The sequence below is a fragment of the Macrobrachium nipponense genome, chromosome 19 (genome assembly GCF_015104395.2).
Source record: "Macrobrachium nipponense isolate FS-2020 chromosome 19, ASM1510439v2, whole genome shotgun sequence".
NCBI classification, from domain to species: Eukaryota; Metazoa; Arthropoda; class Malacostraca; order Decapoda; family Palaemonidae; genus Macrobrachium; species Macrobrachium nipponense.
Genome location: NC_061088.1, coordinates 57,056,542 through 57,081,018, shown reverse-complemented (window position 1 = coordinate 57,081,018; position 24,477 = coordinate 57,056,542). Strand labels below are relative to the sequence as shown.

The following is a 24,477-nucleotide window of genomic DNA, read 5'->3' as shown; positions in this document are numbered from 1 at the left end:
ACACACACACACACATATATATGTATATATCCCTCAATTTATTCGCCCAATCTGCACATAATAAACATACCACAAATTGACGAGAGGTATTTTTTTTACATGTAAATGTCCAATAAAATATTTCTTTTATTTTATCGGCAAAATAGTAATGGGCGTCCTTTACAGGTGTTTCCTCTGAGGGAGTACTGGGCCCGTTGGGCGGACCTGATGTGGCACACGCGCCGAATAGCCCCCGGACGCTTAGTCGTCATGAGCGTCTCGATGGCTGGCTGCTCGGGTCTTCGTCAAGCAGCCGCTGACTTCCTGGCCAAGTTGGGCTCTCTGTTCGCCCAACACTTGACGCCTTCAACCCACTGGATCTGGGTGTTCGTCATGGGAGGCCGCACTATTTCGGAGGCGGCCGTGATAGAAGGCAGCTCCGATGTCAACATTCACACGACTCTGGCACTGAGTGAGGACCCTCCCCTTCACCAGAAGACCCTCAGAGGCTCAGAGCAAAGACGCTGGCAGTTTTGCGACACAGAGGATGGGATGGGAGGCCTCTGTAATGAATACGAGCCATCCCCATTGCCCCTGCCAACACCACCAGGCCTGAGGCATGCTTCGAAGGATGCCCTTCAGAATGTTCCCGTCATAGTAACAGCGGGCGTAAGACACCAGTATCTGTACCACTCCTTAAGTACTATTCTATCGGCTGCAGGGGTTCATCCCAACAATATTTTGGTGGCTCTGGGCGATGCGCCTAAACCCACCAGAGAATTACTGGGCCTTCTTGGCATGAAATACACCATTCTGCCCACTCACGGGGATGGCAACACGAAACTCTTTCGATATTACAAAAAAGTCTTTCAACTCATAGTCGGTCGCTTCCCGAAAGCCCAGAATGTGATCATTATCGACGAAGACGTGGAAGTCTCGCCAGATTTCTTTTCCTTCATGAGCCAAACGATGTGGCTCCTGCAGCAGGAGCCCTCCCTGTACTGCATCAATGGTTTAGGCAGACCTCAAGGGCTGGCCTACAACAGCAGTAAGGTCCTTCGTGGAGAGGCCCAAGTATCCTGGGGCTACGCCATATCCATCGCATTTGTTCAAGAGGCATTAAATATATGGCTGCAAGCGCCTGACGACCTGGGCAGCCACTATGACTTCTGGCTCTATGTTCACGTGGCGAAGGGAAGAGAATGCATCTTTCCCGAAGTCAGCAGATCGAGGCATTACGGCACCGGCATCAACACTGATGGATTCATAACGGAAAAATATTTCCTGTCTAGTCCCTTAGAGAAAGGATGGGGCATCGAGCTCCCCAACACGAAGAGACTTCGGCTGGCAGCGTGGCGCCAAGATCTATCTGCGAGTATAAAGCGCGCCAAAGTTCTGGAAGGCAACCCCTGCAGCAGGGCCTTCCTGCCTACACCCACCCGCCCTGCCACCTTCGTCTTCTACGTGAACATGAACGAGACCCCCGACGGAAGGCCTGACATCTCCGACTATTTTCCGGTAGCCACCTGTCTGGGGGGCTGGGGGCTCTCCCCCGTCGGCCTCCATGAGGGGGTGGCGACCTTCACGGTCTCCTTCAACGTCACGCTCCACGTCATGGGAGTCCCCTACTCTTCGTACGCTCACCTTCGTCATCCCCACATCAAGCCTTGGACCCTGGAAGCAGCAGGGAACGAAGACAGGAGAATTGTGGAAGAGGCCCTCGCCCACAGCAGTCGTCTAGCAGTCGGCAATCTGAATCTGACATCAGGTGACCTCATGCACAAACTCATCAACGAGTCACTCCAAAGAGGGCACTGAGACACACACACATAGAGGTCTGCCATAACCTACAAATGTTTACGATTTAAAAACAAATACCAATATCAGCCAACAAAGATCTCAATACAGAATAAAGGTTGAGTCGCTTTGACAATTAAAATTAATTCCCTATTGAGCGCTGTAGAAGTAGGTCATCAGTGACCACGGGTACTATCAATTTCAAATTTGTATCTGCACAAAACAGACCGCAGGTTGTGACCTTCATTACTGCAAGTGCGCAGAAGCGCAAACGGTAAGAGACAGCAACTGAGGTACAGTCCATAACATCAACACCATATAAACTCAAACCTACCTATCCTTGAAAATAAGATGGGAAGTCCCCTGCGTAATGACTTCCAATGGAAAAACTCAAGACACCAAGGTTGCTGGAAAATTGAATGAGTATTCAGTCGTTTCCCCGCAAAGAGGCTTTCATCAAATACACGAAAACTGGATTTTGAAGCATATTAGAAAAAAAAGATAAAAATACACCAATGATTTTAATAAGTGAATATGTAACTGGAATTTGGTATATTCATAAAATAATGCCCTTAGCATGAATTAAGTATGATTTCGTTTATAAAAAGTAGAATTTCCAAAACAAGATCTATGTTGTTCAAAGCACTTGCCCATAAATGTAACATATCTTTTAGTTCGCAATATGTCCATTCGTTTTTTTTGATAATTACTACTTTCATTTATGTAAATAGATTGTAAAATATATACAATATTATAAGTTGTAAGAAACTGTAAATGTATATTTTCTAAATAAAAGTAAAAAAAAGAAAAAAAAATACACGAAGACACGCCAGATGTAACACATACATCTATTTCATGTGTTTAGTTTATTTGATTCTTTGCAGAGAGAGAGAGAGAGAGAGAGAGAGAGAGAGAGAGAGAGAGAGAGACCAAGGCCACCGCTCAATCGCGGAGAACGACAACATAATATAACCCCAGCTATTTAGGGCACCAACCGCATGCCAACCTTCTGACACGAACAAACATACTGATTCTTATCATAACTCAATAAATCGGCTAACCACAAATATCAGTATGATATTCACCAGATCAGAAACCGTCGGAAACTGAAAAATATGACCAACTACTAAATGGAAAAAAACTAATCGGCATCTGGCACAAAAACGTTTCAAAATGCGTGAAATAAACGCAAACTGTAAACAAAGCCACTTCAGTCATCATATTGCAATACTTACGAAATTCTCTTTCATAAACGAACTCATGGAAAAGATAGCAGACAGCAGAGTTGGTCTGCTTTACTTCCTCGTTTCGTGACAGATCTATGCGCATGTCACTGGAAGTAGTTATGAAACGAGTCAACTTTGATAGATTATTGTCACTGCTTCGCTAGAAGGCAAAAGCCGTTACGATTCTGAAATTGCTGAAACATTTCCACTGTACTTCACTTTGTCAAATGACAGAAAATTGGTCGTTTTCTTGACAAACTTTAAGGCCTTCATATTCATTATGCTATTTTGACAAACTTTAAGGCCTTCATATTCATTATGCTATTAAAAATAGCTGACAACAATATGCAAGTACAAATATTTATTTAACAAATCGCGCGTTTCCTCAGTGTCAACAACTGTCCATGTATGTTTATCTAGGCAATTATTAAAAAACAAATATATCATGTCCATGCAGTTCAAAACAATCCATTTCAACATGACCACTTTCAACATGAAATGCAAGCAAATTGCCTCGTGCAAATGAATGGCAAAACAGCAGCTGGGTGTCTGCATGAGTTCACGTCCGAGTGAGTCGACCAGTGAGTGACTCAGGACAAAACTAAACAAAAAACAAACAACGATGACTGAAACACCAAACGAAAGACAGAAGCCGAGCTTTCTCACCATCAAACTAAACACCACCCAAACAAACATGGGGTGATGTCTTAACGTTTAATTTAGATCAATCATGACCTCCAGGTGTCAAAAATACTGACGACCAACTATAAAGGCGCTACAAAAAGAATGACAACCCATGCTAAGCAACTTTTAAAATGCTAGTCCTCTAAGTACCACGATGCAAATGGCTAACAAAAATAGCTACCCAAGCCCACAACATAATATATATACAATATGTACTCTCTCTCTCTCTCTCTCTCTCTCTCTCTCATGTGAGTGCGAGAGAGTTCAAGTGTCTGAAGTAAGCAAGGAATCGAAACTAAGAGTAAGCGAAAACGTCCTTCACGCGGTGAGCTTCGAGAACTGGCGGCAGGACTTACCTCCTTCAGTCTTACAAGGAGTTGGCTCAACCTTCCGTCCACACGAGGAGTAACTCCACTCAAGGTCAGGAGTGACCCCAGAGGAAGTCCACTCGACGGAGGGGAAAATCGACACCAAACAGAAGACAAGATGATCTTATGAACTCATGAAACACTAATGGCAAAATGAACATCAAGCGTCACTGATGCCGTAAGGGAGGAAGAGGAAGGGGAGGCGGTGTGGATCTGGGGAAGAAGGGGGGCGGAGGAGGAGGAGGAGGAGGAGGCTCTGCCAACGTCTTCTTCTTCTTCTGAAGCTGTTAACGCTCCACGAACTCTTAGATTGTGACACCACAAATCATTGTAAGTTAAGACAATGCAAAGTTGACAACCTTTCTTATCTCGAGATCTTTCTTTCTAAAGATGACTAAACTGACGCAGATATAGACCCGTAGATTTCGCTTCACATGATTTTCAGGGAGGCGGCCACTAAAAGACTTCAAACTTTCTCTGAGGTGGAGTCACGTCGAAGCCTTTTCCATCCACAAACATTTTAAAACACAAAATTTTTCAAAATGAAAAAAAAGTAACAACTCGATTTCCCAGATGACGTTTCGTGCGAAGAAGAAACACTTCCTAGAGATGAGCAATAACAATAAATACGACGCCAATACACAGGGGGGAGGGGGGGTCAGAGCACACTCATGGCCCGCTTTATCTTAACACACTGACTGCTTCAGGGCAACTGGCGCCTCAACTCAGGCTCAGCCCTGAGCCCTCAGACTCAGAGTGACTCCAGGGAGGACCTGCCGCTGTTCCGTCCACTCTTTAGTTCCCCCGAACCCCTCCCCACCCACCATCGGGTCTCCTCTGGTCCACACCTCCGAATTTCCCACTGCGAATTCCAATCCGTGGCTTTCCGTGACCCTCCCAACAATTACAAATCTGGATTTCCATTCAAATCTATTTTATACACTCATTCCTACTAGTGACTTTCATCTGAGAGAGAGAGAGAGAGAGAGAGAGAGAGAGAGAGAGAGAGAGAGAAAATTAGCGACGAGAACACTTTCATGGAATCATCGAAGCCCAACCTAAACAAGAACTTCTACACTAGACGTGAAAGCGCTCATGCTCACCAAACACATTTGCGAACATACCAAACACAACTCTTCATACTGCCAAGCGGTGTGAATATTCCTCATCACACTAACACCCCGCAACTCATTCCCCACTTCATACGCGGTCTCCACCCACCCAACTTCAAACTTCGATATTCTAAATAACAAAACAAACATTCTATATATTAGACCAAAGTTGCCATTTCCCCAACTTCAAGTCATCCCAAGAAACAACTGCAAAGTCGACAGAGTATCGATACCAGAAGAGATCTGTAACGAAACCAATGTCCAGAGGGTGCCAACGCCTGCGCACTCACCCAGGAGAGGAAACCATCCATGAAATATACAGAAAAAAGGTCTTGACAGTGAAGAGCTGTTCAGGCCAAAGTCACTGCCAAGCAACAGACTGCTGAGAATCCAGTCAAAGCAAGAAAATGGGTGGTTGCTGTTTTCTCGGGTCTCAGTGCGAAGATTCTACTGCCCTCATAAACATTCCAAAGTTTTTCTTCAACTTCCCAAGCACCATTTTTGAGAAGGGATTATTAGCTTCCAGACCTAACTTCCACAATGGTCTCATGGGAGGAGAGTGCCAACAGGGACACGCACTGAATGGTGCTCGTCCAAGAATTGATCGAGCCAAGTCTGCCATTAAAGTATTGACCAGGGGTCACATTTCACAATTTAGGGTATATAGTACATCAAATCTACAACAGTATTCTATGTCAAAGAAAGCGTGTGAAATCATTGCACAATTATCTTGAATTCGTGGCCCTACAACGAAATCTTTCCCCAATGCGTGGCCCTCCAAAGAAATCTTTCCCGAATTCGTGGCCCTGCAACGAAATCGTTCCCGAATTCGTGGCCCTGCAACGAAATCGTTCCCGAATTCGTGGCCCAGCAACGAAATCTTTCCCGAATGCGTGGCCCTCCAAAGAAATCTTTCCCGAATTCGTGGCCCTGCAACGAAATCGTTCCCGAATTCGTGGCCCAGCAACGAAATCTTTCCCGAATGCGTGGCCCTGCAACGAAATCTTTCCCGAATTCGTGGCCCTGCAACGAAATCTTTCCGGAATTCGTGGCCCAGCAACGAAATCTTTCCCGAATGCGTGGCCCAGAAACGAAATCTTTCCCGAATGCGTGGCCCTGCAACGAAATCTTTCCCGAATTCGTGGCCCAGCAACGAAATCTTTCCCAAATGCGTGGCCCTGCAACGAAATCTTTCCCGAATTCGTGGCCCAGCAACGAAATCTTTCCAGAATTCGTGGCCCAGCAACGAAATCTTTCCCGAATGCGTGGCCCTGCAACGAAATCTTTCCCGAATTCGTGGCCCAGCAACGAAATCTTTCCAGAATTCGTGGCCCTGCAACGAAATCTTTCCGGAATTCGTGGCCCAGCAACGAAATCTTTCCCGAATGCGTGGCCCTGCAATGAAATCTTTCCCGAATTCGTGGCCCAGCAACGAAATCTTTCGGAATCGTGGGCCTGCAACGAAATCTTTCCGGAATTCGTGGCCCAGCAACGAAATCTTTCCCGAATGCGTGGCCCTGCAATTAAATCTTTCCCGAATTCGTGGCCCAGCAACGAAATCTTTCCTGAATTCGTGGCCCTGCAACGAAATCTTTCCCGAATTCGTGGCCCAGCAACGAAATCTTTCCTGAATTCGTGGGCCAGCAACGAAATCTTTCCCGAATTCGTGGCCCAGCAACGAAATCTTTCCCGAATTCGTGGCCCAGCAACGAAATCTTTCCTGAATTCGTGGCCCAGCAACGAAATCTTTCCCAAATTCGTGGCCCAGCAACGTAATCTTTCCCGAATTCGTGGCCCTGCAACGTAATCTTTCCCGAATTCGTGGCCCAGCAACGAAATCTTTCCCGAATTCGTGGCCCTGCAACGAAATCTTTCCCGAATTCGTGGCCCTCCAACGAAATCCTTCGTGAATTCGTGGCCCTGCAATGAAATCTTTCCCGAATTCGTGGCCCTCCAACGAAATACTTCGTGAATTCGTGGCCCTGCAATGAAATCTTTCCCGAATTCGTGGCCCTGCAACGAAATCTTTCCTGAATTCGTGGCCCTGCAACGTAAACTTTCCCGAATTCGTGGCCCTGCAACAAAACCCTTCCCGAATTCGTGGCCCTGCAACGTAATCTTTCCCGAATTCGTGGCCCTGCAACAAAATCCTTCCCGAATTCGTGGCCCTGCAACGAAATCTTTCGTGAATTCGCGGCCCTGCTACGAAATCTTTCCCGAATTCGTGGCCCTGCAACGAAATCGGTCTCGAATTCGTGGCCCTGCAACGAAATCTATCCCGAATTCGTGGCCCTGCAACGTAATCTTTCCCGAATTCGTGGCCCTGCAATGTAATCTTTCCCGAATGCGTGGCCCTCCAACGAAATCTATCCCGAATTCGTGGCCCTGCAACGTAATCTTTCCCGAATTCGTGGCCCTGCAACGTAATCTTTCCCGAATTCGTGGCCCTCCAACGAAATCTATCCCGAATTCGTGGCCCTGCAATGAAATCCTTCCCGAATTCGTGGCCCTGCAATGAAATCCTTCCCGAATTCGTGGCCCTGCAACGTAATCTTTCCCGAATTCGTGGCCCTGCAACGAAATCTATCCCGAATTCGTGGTCCTGCAATGTAACCTTTCCCGAATTCGTGGTCCTGCAACGAAATCTTTCCTGAATTCGTGGTCCTGCAACGAAATCTTTCCCGAATTCGTGGACATGCAACGTAATCTTTCCCGAATTCATGGTCCTGCAATGTAATCTTTCCTGAATTCGTGGCCCGGCAACGAAATCTTTCCCGAATTCGTGGCCCTGCAACGTAATCTTTCCCAAATTCGTGGCCCTGCAACGTAATCTTTCCCGAATTCATGGTCCTGCAACGAAATCTTTCCCGAATTCGTGGCCCTGCGACGAAATCCTTCCCGAATTCGTGGCCATGCAACAAAATCTTTCCCGAATTCATGGTCCTGCAACGAAATCTTTCCCGAAATCGTGGCCCTGCAACGAAATCCTTCCCGAATTCGTGGCCATGCAACTAAATCTTTCCCGAATTCGTGGCCCTGCGACGAAATCGTTCCTGAATTCGTGGCCCTGCAACGAAATCTCTTCGATTCACTGTCATGTGTACATGTGTATATATAGAGATATATATATATTATATATATATATTAATATATATATATTATAGATATAATATATCTATATATTATCCTATATATATTATTAATATAATAATATAATATATATAATATATCTATATATATATCGATATATATATATATATATATATAATATATCTATATCTATCTCTATCTCTCTCCTCTATATATATATATATATATATATCTATATATTATAAATATCTATCTTCCTGCTCTCTCTCTTCTTCTCTCTCTCTCTATATATATATATATATATATTTATATATATATATATATATATATATATATAGAGAGAGAGAGAGAGAGAGAGAGATATATATATATATATATAATATATATAATATATATATATATAGAGAGAGAGAGAGAGAGAGAGAGAGAGAGAGAGATATATATTTATAATAATATATAAAATAATATATATATTAGTATATATTAAATTAATATATATATATATATATATATATATTATATAATATTATTATATGAATGGGACCATTAGCGACGCAGCCCATTCATTACTCAGGAGAGAGGAAGTATCCCGAAACAGCATCTTTGTCGTAATGAAATGTTCCCATCGCACGAGACTCGGGTACTTGATGACAATTGGTTTTGATAAAGTCGCACGACTATTGCATCACAATACAGCATCCCTTTTGCAGGATGCTTGCAACAAGCTTTGTGCAAAACCTTCCTGATATTATGCACAAGCAGCTGAAAAATCAGATTCCAGTTCATTTATACCGAATAGAGGTGTCACTGCCTAATCCAGAATCATACGTAGCTTGCACTATCAAACCAAGGCATTGAATATGGCTGAAGAGAGAGAAAGCTGCTAACAAAGCCCGCCCAACACTCTACTCCAGTGACTCACTCGTCCATCGTCTGGCGCGAAATGAGTCACGATATGACGCATAACGCAGGACTTGCCTTACATGCCGGAATGACCCTCACCCATCCACCCACACACACGAATCCAAGCGCCAGGAGTGACGAACCCCCCCCCCCCCCCCCCCACCCTTTCATAGATGCCACAAAAAAGTTAAGTATCTTAGTTTTTCCAGACCACTAAGCTGATTAACAGATCTCCTAGGGCTGGCCCGAAGGATTAGATATTTTTACGTGGCTAGGAACCAATTGGTCACCAAGCAACGGGACCTACAAGTTATTGTGGGATCCGAACCACACTATATCGAGAAAAGAATTTCTATCACCAGAAATAAATTCCTCTGATTCCGCGTTGGCCGAGCCGGGATTCGAATATCGGACCACCGGATTGGCAGCCGAGCGCGAAAACCACTCGTCCAGCGAGGAACTCTTAGATGCCACAGAAACGTCTTGAGGTTCCCCTGCATTATTCAGACAACGCCACTTCATCTGATGACTTCATAAATAGGACGGGGGGGGGGGGGGGTGGCAGGGAGGGGGGTAGACTGGAATTGGAATATAGAGCTTAGGCCTAAGGCCAAACATAGGACCCAAGATGTCATGTGGCGCCGCTGGAAAGGAAACTGACAGTAGGCAGATTAGAAAGGTGTCACAGGAGAAACCCCTCAAAGCACTTGCACGATGAGATCATTGTTAGGAGAAGGTGGGTAGTGGGATGGAAGAAAGAGAATATGAAAGGAGGTACAGTAAGAGGAATGAAAGGGGTTGCAGCAGCTACACCCCACGAGATGCACTGACGGCACTACCCCTGTGGATAGATTGAGGAAATAACTTTTAAATAAACATTCAAAAGTAAGTTCATGTCGTCCTACGAAATGAATAAGAGAAACGATTAAAATGAAAAAGATAGTTTACGACAACGTGGGAATCCAACAGGCAAAATCCAGAGAGAGCAGTGTGCAAGATGTCGGAAAGGCAGCAACATCCGCAGTCTATATCCGTCTAGTGAAATCTTCGGTTTAGCTTTTCCAATTCCTATTTGATGAGTAGAAGTTAGGGGCAGCTTCTCTGGATTGTTTCATCGCTGCCTGTGGAGCGAAGCCTTTATTTTCCGGAGACTTTCCAGCGTTCCCAGAGGAGAACTCCAGCTCATCTATTTCAAACGAGTCGACCTCAAAGGGGACTTGGTGAAGCTGGCTAAGATTTCGGGTTTCCCTTCTGGCACTTTCCTTTCTTCATCAAGGACGAAAACCTCTCCAGGGAATCACTGCGTCAAATATGGACGGAAGGCATTTGATCCCGTTCAGACGTTGCACATGAACGTACTACTGGCAATATATCCCTTTTGACTAGTACAATAATGGCCCCTTATCGAAATAATAACTGAACACACTTAGAAAAATTAGGCACGGCAACAATCTACCCTGTTTTACACCGCTTCTCTCGAAAGGAAGACAATTCAAGGCATAACCAACCAAGCTCAATAAGCCTCTGGCCTCGAGGACTGTAATTCGCGCAACTGTTCGATTTCATCAGATCTCCTCTAGACAAAATAATGGGCTACACGTTGGCTGAAAACTTGATCAGTTAAACCTGCGGATGTTTGTTCCAGGGGCAAGCAAGTTCTCGAGTCATCAGGCATCAAATTATGAAATTGCACCATACTGTTCATGACACTCAGGCCACGGCAGCAGCACGACGATATCAAACTCTGGTTACTTAGGACGTCAGGGTCTCCCAAGAAATGAGATCAAGCCTTTGCCTTCGCTCTGAACACCGGGGTCGGTTCTGTTAATAAATGCCACATTTAATCCACATTTATTATTCACTGTGAGTATGTCAGTGACTGCAGTGACAGGCTCGAATAGCGGCTTCAAAGTGAATAAACCTGTTATGGTCATACTACTACAAATCAACGTCATATGGAGGTCTTGGTCAGAGGAATGAAAAATAAGACATCGACAACTCAACTGAATCATAACAACAACCGAAAATGCATTCCTCAATAAAAATGGGCGCTTATCAGAAAAAAAAAAAAAAAGTATTTGAGAATATATTGGACCTACAATAATGTTTTCAACATTTACTTTTCGCTTGAAATGCGTTCGCTCCATACAATTCCTGACAAACAAGAGTACTGATCAGAGAGAGAGAGAGAGAGAGAGAGAGAGAGAGAGAGAGAGAGAGAGGAGAGAGAGAGAGAGAGGCGTATGAAATCTCTACCAAATCCCACGGTATTCGCAAGTCAGCTTTACTAGCAGGTTACGGATAATGGCTGCATTAAAATTTCAAGTAAACAAAACTGTCGACGCGACGAAATGGGCAAGATGACCAAATCCAATTCAAACAATCAATTCCAAAATACTGACGTAGAGATTCCTGGGAGTTTCAGTTCACTGACTAGACATAATATGTCTAAATAAATATTTAGATAAAGCTAATTTCATCCAAGTCGCTACCATGTGCAGGTGTTCTGTCATAACAAGCGAGACGCTACAGATGGGGCACTTCTTTCTCTCTTCATCAGATCAGAATGAGGGTTTCACTCACTGGATTCTGGGAACACTGTCAAACAAAAATAGCAACAAGGCGGAACAAATGCATTAATAGGAGGACAGACACCACGCAGACAACAGCTGGCAAAGAACAACGAAAGGTCATCCAAGCAGCAGCAGTAGACATTCTCCGAGAACTCTCAAGACGGCCTCTGCCTCTCCCGATGATCAAACCAAGGAACACCAGCATCAAATATTCATTGCAATCAATTCACTCTGAAGAATCCTTTTTGGAAGTTCTGGCTACACAGGAGACGCTCAAGTACCTAAAAGAAATAAGCTCATTTTCTTTTCTCTGGAAGAAAATTTGGATCTAATACAAGAGACACTCAAGCTGCTCGTTCTGCTTCAGCAATTTCAAGAAGGATTCATTCAAGCATGACACTGGATATTAAAATTCCGTTCACATTAATAACTACCAAAGGACTTCAACAACCACGTCTGACCATACACTATACTACCGGATTCGAGCCCGAAATATTGTTGAGTAAGAAAGTCCATCAACAATAAAGCCAACAGAATTGCACCCTTGGCCCAGCACCGCTCCTAAGAACCATTTCATAATACTGATCTGGATCCAGATCACCATGAAATGTCACACAGAGCTCGCAGCTCACACCATGGCATCTTTTGGCAAGATACCTGAGAAATAGGAGCCCAGTCCTCATTCAAAGCAGCAACCTGCCTGAGAATTGGTCCTCAGACATGGCTTAAGAATACTCTACTTCATTTCATCTGTCCACTCACCAACAGAATATGCACAGCCAGTTCTCGATTACCTGAAACCACCGCCTGTCTCTGATATCAGAGGTTTACTGTGATCAAAATGCAAACTATTTCTCAAGTAAAGCATCTGAACGCTGCTTATATAAACTAAGAACCATCACACCTTACTTGAATCATAAAAAGCTGATTGATATTGTAATATAAAAGCAGCACCACACGAATGAGAGCTTGTAACAAACAATGTACTCAGGTAAGAAGCAATCGAATGATGAGCTTTCAATCATTATTTTTTCAACTCACTATAGGTATGCAAGTGCGAATAATAGCACCTTTCATGATTTCTTGGGTGTCAATTACACAGGTGGCTTAATATTCAAAATAGCAAACAGTCATGAAATGCTGTTCTCAGACTATTACTCAAGACGTTCTGTTGGAAGCCATTCTATCACCCTTCACTTGGTCCACTAGTTAGGTCCCTTTCTTCTGGTCAGTTTTGAATAATTGCTTCTTATGTATCATTCCTGCTTTTTAACAGCTCATTTCGAATATCTCATACCTACTTCTGTTTAATTAAGATCCTGGGGCAAGTCTGGTTGCCATGTGGTCAAGTTCCACTGAAAATACCTTTAGGAATTAATAATACTCACCAACGCTCCTGCGTGGAGTCAGTTTCACCCAATGTGGCCTATGGCTCAAGTAGGTCCTTTGGCACTGTACCTACTGCTTAATTCGGTGTTCTGGTGCCTGGGAAAGAGACCTCCTCTCCCTACCCATAGCTTCCTACTCAATTTCCATACCAAGCCGAAGTGTAGGGGTTACTTCAGGCTCTTTCCCATTGTTCCTGAAATCACTCAGAATTGCACTTCAAACTGCTGGACCTGCAAGTGCCTCATGAGGCGGTGATTTGTAAGGCGGACCCTTCCAAAAGGTGGGTGTTTTCTGGCCCCTGTGGAATCAACTACTCTGGCCATCTTTGTTTTCATGTAAGACTTCTGCCCAAATGCATCTTTTTTTCTGTTCTTTAAATCTTCAAATGATTTTGTCGTACAGAAAAGTGTACATTTGATGTATTGGGACAATTCTGAAGTGAATAGAACCATATAAATTGCACAATACCGTATTTAGCATTTCATGATAGAAACTTCTATAGAAGTAGTTCTGAGGCATAAGTGTCAATAGTCTCCTATGGGCATCTGAAAAGACTTCAGTGTTTTCATACTCTTTGGTGTGATGTAATTCAAAACACTCTCCAACACGAGGCTGGTTATGATTCAGATTGCTTTGTACCAGCACAGGCTCTTGCTCCTAGAGCAGCCCATAACCACATTACAAGGAACTTTGGTTAGGATGGGCTCAGCCCTTTTACGAGAGGATTGAATCATTCGAATTCATAGATCCCAAAGTATCTTGACGTCCGCCAACACTCAAACTTATATAACTCCATTTTCAAATCACTCTGTGACCTTCAAAATGAAGGAAGCCAAATGTCAATTTCCATAATCTAACCAAGGGGCCCTCTCTATGTGTAGATGATAATGACAGTCCCGAATACCTGCATTTTCGACCTTGATGGCCCCACCTAACCCTTACAGGAAGGGTGAATGATACCTGTCACCCTTTACTCACCAACAACCGACATCTGACTTGTCAGCTGATCAGATTTTGAAACTCTTCCCTTCTGTTAAGAACCATCAACTCACTGAAATTTTGAAATTTCATAACGACAAGGAACGCATTCCAAATTGCCCTTAGAAGTCTCCAGGTTCTACATCTTGACCATTTCAGTGCAGATTAAGACCATCTCTCCCTCAGTTCGCAACTCACGATTGAATGATGCAGATGGGTACAACAAAGTGTACAGGATGATTCAACATTTGAAATGGAAAAAAGAAAATGAATAGAAACGTCATGTTGACCTTGTCACTCAGTCTGGAGAGAGGCACTGCATCCGTGGTAACACTAAACCTCTTCTACCCTTGATACAAGTTTCCAAAAATTGATAACCAAATCATATTAAGCTTTTTTGGACTTAAGGCCACATCTGTATCTCTTGTCCTTCTACTGAATAGTGCGACGTCTACTATTATACCACACACCAAGATCTTAACACTTCATGGAAAGTCAATCATGTAAAGTACTCTTCTGGATATCTTAATTTACAGATCCCAAAGCTGGATATTCTTCACCAAAATCCAGCTTGTGGAACAATTTATACATGAAGTACCCATTTCATATACAATAGAAATACAGAGGCACCCTGGTTTCCCTTGAGGTGCAGAAAAACTTTATAAAAAAACAAAAAACCAAAAAATTATAATACCGAGAACCCAGAGACAGCTTACGTTGTAAATTCTGGGGCATAACCTCCACCCCCCCAACAGTAACTGTAGTTGAATACCATGCTTACAAGCCCCCAGATTCATCCCTTCTGTCAACCAAATTCATTTGCTCAAGGAGAAGACGAGGCGGCTGAATCAATCGGAAATCAGCCTCATCCAACAATTTGTTCTCCAGACCCAGGAGCCTGACATGGTCAGCTGAGGTGCCGACACTTCCACGGTAAGTATCAAGGAGCGATGACTCACCTGAGGGGCATTCATTGTGGTGACTTACTACAAAACACCAACACAGTCACCACTCTTCATCAATAACATCAGCTATATATACGTATACATTGCCAATGATGACACCCACTCCTGATGGAATGAAAAAAGAAAGACAGGAGCCATAATAGTTGATGCAAGGAACACTTGATACAACTCCCACAGTTGAATACTGAAGAAACCACCACTCCTTCATACATATTGATTGATAGGTGATTTCTGGAGGCGGCTTTTATCATGGTTTGCCAAATGGCACGCTCAGGAACTTCACAAAAACAGTAAAAAAACAGGACTGTTTATGGAAGATAACAATGAACACTAACATAGCAGAAACGAGTGAGTGGATGTAGTATCCTTCATAGTTTCTCAAACATAGACCTTTCACGAGAACACCTCAACAGAAAACGGAGAGGAGCTTGTCTCGCACTTTCATATATAAATCCAAGTTCCTTTCGCCTCAATTAGAAATGAAGGCGGCCATCCTTTCCTGGGTTCATAAAATAAAATATTAGTTTCATGCCAATATTCACCCTATTTCAAGATACAGATATGTAGAACTAGCATCCGAGAAAGGTATCTTGGGCTTGCCATTATGAAATATATACACAAAAGATACAAATATGCAAATACGCTCGAACTGAATTGAACTCAATATAGAATTTAGGTCAAAGGCCAAGCACTGGGACCTATGAGGATACCCTCGAAGGGGCACTATGAAACAATTGTTAGGAGAGGGTGGAAAGTAAGGCGGAAGAAAGAGAATATTATTATATGCTGTTGCTTTCATAATGCATATTTCCTCTCTATAGCCATGAAATGTTGGAAAAGTGTTTGCAATATTTTCAGATTCCTTATTTAGCTTAGAGTTATAGTATGTTCTAAAAATGTATGTTCAGATTTCGCATAACATAATTTAATAGTTAAGATAACGTAGAATGTGAAAAGAGAGATAGAGATTAACATTGTCCGTTCAAAGCTAGAAATTGTTGCCATCCCTCGAGATAAGGGGAACTCGAAGTCTCCGTTTTGTTTCGGAATCCTGTCAACACTTCTGATAAGGGAGTTCTTTTTTTTTAGAACATGTTGAGCATACAACGTACATGACTGGTTTCAAACGTGTACATCTTTGCCGAGTAATCATGTGAAAGGATTGCACCATCTTTCGCAAGATCATTCTAGAACCTTCTATTTAAGCGTACGTCATCATTGGGAAGTGACGTCACTTAGATTTGCTTTCATTATAAATTATTATTTCTTTCATATTAAAATACTTTTATTGTCTTAAATCATGTAATAATATATTTTATTTATGATTGTAATTCCCATTTCTCTTTAGATATTGTTTTGAAAGGATTTTTATTCAAGTAACTGTCTCTCGGCCCCAAAACGTTTTGTGTGATGAAATCAACTGATTAGCTTCCGTGCGAAAGGAAAATTAGGAAATTCATTCTGATTAAGACCTCGGGGCGTAATCATCTCCCTCTCTCTCTATCTCTCTCTCTCCCATGCCACTTTTGATTTCATATTAACTTAAAGATTTTATACTTAGTGATTGGTCACTCGTAAATTTTAGATTTTGTATTTCTTAGAGTTATTTAGTACTCCTAAGTGCTTATTGTCGAATCTGAACAAACATTGTACAAGTGTGTAACAGCACCTTTTCTTTTTTTAAATATTGTGAATGGTGAAATTTTGGGAGCAGAAAAACATATTTGGTACCAAGGTAATGTGTTATTACATTCATAAAGTTGTAACTTTATTTTTTAGAGGTTTGGTGAAACAATTTCAATTTTTACACTTTGCAAATTTTTATGTTTTGAGTTTTTTTCATTTGAAATGATTTTTTGTGCATTTACCCAGTAAAAGGAACGAAAGGGATTGCAGCCAGTGGCCGAAGGCAAGCTGCAAAGAACCTTAAGTAATGCCAACAGTGCACCACATGAGGTGCACAGTGCACTGACGGCACTACCCCACCTAGGAGGGCAAATACCTAGCAGTATATTTACATTCTATTCACACAACAATTCCCACAAACATCCAAAGGTCAAATTTGAAAAGACGAGGCGTTATGTTTTGAGAGAGAGAGAGAGAGAGAGAGAGAGAGAGAGAGAGAGAGAGAGAGAGATACAATATACTTGGCTTAAGTAATCACGATTGTGACGAATGAAAACTTCACATTATACAGTTGAAGATGAATGAGAGGACTTCCAGGAATCATAGCGCCACCGAGGATCACCAGATTCAAAAACCTGGTCGATTTCAGTAAAGACGACAAACAAAAAGCATAACAATCTCCCAATGGGCAAGTTGACCGAATCCAGTTCAAACAATCAATTCCAAAATACTAAGGTAGAGCATTCAGCAAAGGAAGTCAGGTTTTGTGCTTCTTAAGGACACCACCGCTAACTAAACAGACCAGCACGGGACCCTCCAACCAGTGGCTCGCATTTTCAACCAAGAGTTCATGACAAAAGAAATTCTGGCTACACAGCCAAAGGTTGGACCACTTTTCGCCATCGGCCACCTCAACAATGAGGAGGAGTTGGAATAGTTGAAGAGCAACTCAGAGATATACAAAATAAATTACAATAAGTGACACTGATGAAAGGGTGAAAATGACACGAGTGACACTCCTCAAAGAGTGAAAATGACAATATCACACTGCTCAGAATGAAAATAACATGAAATGATAATGGTCACATAGTGAAAACGACATAAAGTGACCATGGTCAAAGAGTGAAAACGACGAAGTGCCACTGGTCCGAGAGTGAAAACGACATGAAGTGCCACTGGTCAGAGAGTGAAAACGACATGACGTGCCACTGGTCAGAGAGTGAAAACGACATGAAGTGCCACTGGTCAGAGAGTGAAAACGACATGACGTGCCACTGGTCAGAGAGTGAAAACGACATGACGTGCCACTGGTCAGAGAGTGAAAACGACATGAAGTGCCACTGGTCAGAGAGTGAAAACGACATGACGTGCCACTGGTCAGAGAGTGAAAACGACATGAAGTGCCACTGGTCAGAGAGTGAAAACGACATGACGTGCCACTGGTCAGAGAGTGAAAACGACATGACGTGCCACTGGTCAGAGAGTGAAAACGACATGAAGTGCCACTGGTCAGAGAGTGAAAACGACATGAAGTGCCATAAAGTGACACTGCTCAGAGTGTCGGGAACCTTAGTTCAGCTTCCACTACTCTGTCTGAGAAATAGCCATACTTGTCGTTGCCTTACTGTACGTGTGTGCCTTGTTTATTATTATTGTAACTTTGTTTCAACAGTTTCCTTTCAACTCCCGTCTGGGTAGGTCATTTTCGTGCCAATGGTGTTGTGTTTTTTTGGTCTTTTTTGTTTTTATATATGTATATTTTTAAATGAGTTAACATTTTAAATAAGTGATTTTAGTTATATTTTTATATTTTTATTTTATAAGTGTTTTTATGATTAATTATTAAGAATCAACTCGCTGTATTTCAGCCTTGAAGATGCAACAATGTAGTTGTGAAACGTCGGCATCAGCAATAAACCTTCAATTTATATCGAATGCCTTTCCCTGGAAGCCTAATAAAGTATATATATATATAGCAATTATATATATATATATATATATAGATAATTATATAATATATATAGATATAAATATAAATAAAAGAAACGATCGATAATTGAATAAGACTAAATATCTTAATATACAAATAAGGGTATACAGTATGACGCGAAAAACGCTAGTGGTCAACAACATGAGATCAATTACCGTATGGTGCGGTGCGTAGCGTATTGAACCCAGAGCAGTGCAAAGGTTAAAAGTAGGGTCGAACTAATCAATGAAGGTCAGAGGGTAATGGAATATATGGGAGAGCAGAGTCCTCGACCTCACACAGTGACCTCTTACATGATGTTACGATGAGATTATAACAGCCGTTGAACAAAAGGCATTGAAAGGTAGAGCATGAATACAAATGGAAAAGTGATTCCTTTTAGACGAAAGGTGAGAAACTTATATTGCAAATAGGCACCTAAGCAAGAGGCCATTTATAGGATCGCTCCACAGAACCAGTGCAGAAAGACAGGAGATTGCAAGGGAGTATCGAAAGTGTGCAACAGTGACTGCGGCCTCCATAGTGATTTGTGGACTTGTAAATTTCTTCACGAGTGCCCAGTGACTTGAAGAACGAATCTAAGTCCAAGTGTCGACTTATAAAAGTTACGAGTGTTAACTTAGACTCGGTTCAATTACCCAAATAATTAGGTGGAACTTCGTGAATATTCAAGAGGATAATAAATGTATTTAGGGAAACAAAGTTTAATTATCACCTTCAACTGAAACACATAGAGTTGATGATAGCTAACATCTAAGTACAAGCGACTGCAAGCATGAACATTCTTGAGAAATGAAAGCTAACGATACCTAACGAAAACTTTTAAGAAGAGTTTTCCTTCCCCATAACGCGCGCGCGCGTGCGTGTGTATGTATATATATATATATATATATATATATATATATATATATGTGTGTGTGTGTGTGTGTATATATATATATATATATATATATATATATATATATATATATATATCTATATATATATCTATACATACATACATATATATATATATATATATATATATATATATATATAGGCATGGGGATACGGAAGGCATGGCATATTACATTGGTTTCTTTATTGGGTAGCTTCGATATTGAAGCACTTTTCACTAATATACCTGTGGAGGAAGCAATCTGCTTTATTTTAAATACTTTTTTTTTTTCTTTTTACAGAAGACGATACTACTTACAATGGCCTATACGTGATGATTTTAGAAAATTGTTGGAATTAGCAGTGCGGGACACCGCTTTCGTTTTTAATAAAAAAGTTTACTTGCCAATAGTATGGGCAACCCCAGGCTGCACATTCGCCAATATTTTTATGCTCAAATTTAAAAGGGAACTGCTGGACAATTGCCCTTCTTCCTTTAAACCACTTTTTTTATCGGAGGTATATAGATGACACTTTTGGTTTGTTTGAAGATAGACATCATAGCGATTCCTTTAGACAATATGCTAACTCTAAACCTCAAAATATTAAATTCATCTGCGAATTAGAATAAATGGACAATTAGCCTTTTTAGACACAATGGTTGTTCTTAAGGATACCTGTTTTAACATAGGATTCTACAGGAAACCTACTTTTACCGGTCTTGTCCTGAATTTTTAGTTTTTGTTTTCATAATTTTAAATTAAATGCTTTATCAACTCTCCTCCACTGCGCTATAAACCTAACATCCAGTTGGAAACTATTCCATGATGAAATTATATTTCTTGAAGGATTCTTTATCGCCAATTGTTACCCAATGCGCCTATTTTCCAAATTTGTAAAAAATACATTTAGTACAGAAACTTAGGTATTATGTTAAATTACCTTATATACACGATAGGATGTTAATGCCTTTGGTTGAGAAAATTCTAAATCACCATTATCGAACGGGTGATGCCAGATTCACTTGTTTTGAATCCTGGAACCATTCATAGCTTCCTAAAACACACAGAGAAACTGCCCTCCCTCAAGCAATCCGGGGGTAATATATTTATTTCATTGCTGCCGATGTGATCAGCACTCAAAGTGAGATATGATGCTCATAAAGGCGTAAGTTACCGAACGGCCAGCAAATTATTTACCCCTGATCTCCAGTCCAGAGTAGTTGACCGAAATATGAGCGCCCTGCGCATGACGTCACGCGAAGAACGAGTGTTGCCATATTCCCCGTGTTGTTACCAGTTTCTTTTTGTTCCTTATTTTTTCACAAATAAGGGTAGTTAAACATCAAATTCCTTAAACACAACGCCAAAAATTTATTTAATAGAAACATATATTTCATAAAATAAGTCGAGAAAACCAAAAAATTTTTCAATCGCAAAATTTTTTTAATGATCTTATTGCACGATTTATTCTTTTTTTTCATCTCAATTTTCTTGTTCAGGTATCTCATCCTAAAAGAGACAAAATTTAGCCAAAATTAAATGACTTCAGCGGGAAGATCAACACCTGTTGATTTCATTTGAAAGGCAAACATTCTTATCCGTGAATGGATTTGGATGCATCTCATAAAGCTTAATTGTCAAGAAAAAATTTCAGATGTCTTATAGAGTTGACTTGTTAATTCTATCGATCTTGAACCTTTAGTCACTTTATAAAAACTGGCCATATCCTCTGGGGAGTTATCTGAATTATTGTTCTCAAATTCTAGATCCAAGTCTATACTTTGGATTTTGCTGGTTATGCAAATTTCTAATGGAAGTTTGCGCTCATTACAAGGGCTTTGCTTGATGCATTTCATCGACACCAACTCAGCTGAGAAGCAATCGGTATTTCCTTTCTTTTTATTGACGTTTATTTTATTGGTGATGAGTTCAACGTTCTTACCGAGAAACAGCTTTCTATTTCTGTATTTATAGCCAACAGCACCCGGGTGATCATGCGGTCCACTCATCTGTCTGCAACATTAAAAAACATTTTCTAGTGGGTCCTGATTCAATTATCATGTTAATATATATTCTGCAATATAGTTTTGATTAACATCTAAGGAGTGACACGATACAGATCACGCCCTTTTGGAAATTATGATGTGCTTCATCTTGCATTGCACACTCCCATTTTCGTCTTGACATTCATAATTTTACATAGAAGAGCTTTCCGGTTGTCTAAGTCAGTTCCATAAGCATTCCTTGATTTTACATTTGCATGACACCAAACCAGGCATTTATCATAGAGAGAAGTTCCATATTAACCTTCCAGATCCTGCTTCCCAATAAGCCCCCCCCCCACCCCCACATAAATATATATTCAATAGACTTAGCATATTTCAAACGCTGTGCGTAAGTTCAGCTTTTTCAAGTGTATACGAATCCCACTCATCTTGTGAGCTAGATAGACCATACATATTCTGGGCGTATCTTACTTGACTTTTCCCTCATACAAGAGTCAGAAATCAGTATTCAATCCTCAAAACAAAACCCCTTAGTTATACAATGATTTCTTGTCAGTTTTATGATATGTGGTGCATCGGCAAATACGAATATTCCCCTGTCGTGACATAGTTTATTTCAATGCACCTTGCTTTAATTTTATTGGGTCTATCCCAAAAACCTGCCATAAGTTTTAATTGTTCGACACTACATCAAGAACATATGCAATGACAGGGTAGCCTGAATTCTCTACTTCCGCAGTCATTCCTATCACCATCTCATGTACACTTGATTTGTCAAAATCATAAACGATGGTTGTCTCCCTTTAGCAGCCAGACCCCTAGATCAGCATGATAACCTGAAATTTTCCATAAGGTTTATTTAATCTATATATATTCCTTTATCATAATTCCAGTGTTTTGCGATGTTCATTTCATCAAAAGATACTACGGCTAGCATTTCTTCTACAGTAAAAATTTCAGCTCTGTTTTCATTAATGACAAAACTGATGCCTATATAATGCCTGGCTTACAAGGAAAATTTCTAGCCGTCAACTTCCGTGTGATGTCATGATCCCTACTGACAGCCAGGATTAAAAGAGTACAGGGTTAGACCGCTTCTGACCAAAATATGACAATATCGCACATGATGTCACAGGGCTGATCTGACTGAGGTTCAGGTAAAAAAAAGTCCTCAGACAGTATTTGACCCCATTAGTGTGAAGATTAAGGACACTCTCTGACACCGGATTAGGGCGCTCTTCACCTGGTCAGTCCTTTAAGTCTCACAACCCGACCGAGACATGGAGACATGGCTACTTGTTCCGTGTATGGATGCAGATCTAGTCAGAAGCGAAAGGAAAATCCGAACGTAAATTTCATCATTTTCCTAAAGATCAGGAGGGGCAACAGAAGTGGCTGCAGTTTTGTAATATCACCCCTGTTAATATTAAAAATGAAAGTTTGTAGCCTGCCTTTTGAATCTACAGCCTATAAAAGATATCCGAAGTACGAGCTCCTTCAGCTGCCAACTCCAAGAAATGTAAATTTATTACAAGATGGTGCTGTCCCAACAGTGAATGGTATGCCTTGAATCTAACAGTTTAATTCTTATTAAATTAGATTAGTTACAAGAATATCTACAAATCATCGCAACCATTATTATTATTATTTTTTTTTTTTGGTCTATTACAGTCCTCCAATTCGACTACTATGAGATTCAGGGCTTCTGTAACACGGTTTTTTGGCAATAACTTTTTATCTATGCATTTCATAGATATAACGCTTATTCAGAATACACATTATATCTACACATAAAATTTGACTCTATTCTGCATTACGTAGGTTGAATAAATTTGGTACTTATAATGTAAAAGTGACTTTTTTTGAAGACGGGCCAACTTATTCAGAGATAAGGTTTCGAACGCACTCGTTACGTAACTTATGACAGCATTTCTTCCCTCTTTCTCGATGGATGATTGGCTATACGTAACGAAGGCTATACCTCTGGCAACAATGACAAAAATTTAAATACAAGCAAAGCAGTACACCTTTATGAACTCTGAATCCTCTCCACTGATAACTGTCATAATGAACAAACCAACAAAATATGTTAATAAATACAAAAACACTTCGATTATTAGTCTAACTCCCAAAATAAGTGTCCTAAGAAATTATAATCTACTTTATAGGTCACAATCATATTGACAAAATGTAGGGAATAGTTGGTAATTTTCAAAGCCATAGTAGACAAGCTTGATTTGATAACTGCTGTATCCAATGTCAAGCAATTTTTATTTATCGGCTATCTACCTAAAAAAAAAAAAAAAGACGGTACCGTATTTTGGCTTTAAACCTTCACCAATAATTATCGTCAGAATGATGACCTCACGAGGGTCCACCCACTTTGGCCTCGTTATAATTCAGGATAACAATGAAGGCTATCATGGACATTGTTGTATTAGAACATTTAACTTCTGGCTATAAAAACTCATTTCTCGAGTAGTTGTAAGAAGAGCTAAATGATCCTCAGGGATCCCAGCAGTTGGCCTAAACGTTTAATTCATATATATTGCTGCTATTACTAATTTTACGGCACTACTGGTACAGTAGTATTACTACGCTAGCAGATACCCCACCCACATCGATGTATCGTTCCGCCATTCATAAAGTCTTTATATCCAACATGGTCGTACAGACTAAAGAAGAAAAAAATTATATCGGATGATCCGTTGGTCTGCTGGAGATTTTAGCACATATAAGCTTGTATTTACTTTGGATAAAAATCTTATTTTAACAAAAATAGATATATAAAGATTGTTTACATACAATCTCTCTCTTTCTTTCTCTCTCTTGGTGGCATTGTGGCATAGTGAATAGTTAATGGAAATGTTCAAAATCCTGAATGACATTACAAGTATTATAATCACGTTACGC

General features: G+C 41.0%; 2 protein-coding genes across 15 annotated transcripts in view; one reads left to right on the top strand and one right to left on the bottom strand.

Annotated features, from left to right (window-relative positions):
* LOC135217291 (atlastin-like) overlaps positions 1 to 24,477 on the bottom strand; it is a 473,758-nt gene that overhangs the window by 137,323 nt on the left and 311,958 nt on the right. The gene's annotated exons all lie outside the window — the stretch shown is intronic.
* LOC135212930 (protein O-linked-mannose beta-1,2-N-acetylglucosaminyltransferase 1-like) lies at positions 89 to 2,452 on the top strand. The gene has a single exon (XM_064246674.1). It carries the CDS (start codon positions 106 to 108, stop codon positions 1,795 to 1,797), a length of 1,692 nt encoding a protein of 563 aa, XP_064102744.1. The 5' UTR covers positions 89 to 105; the 3' UTR covers positions 1,798 to 2,452.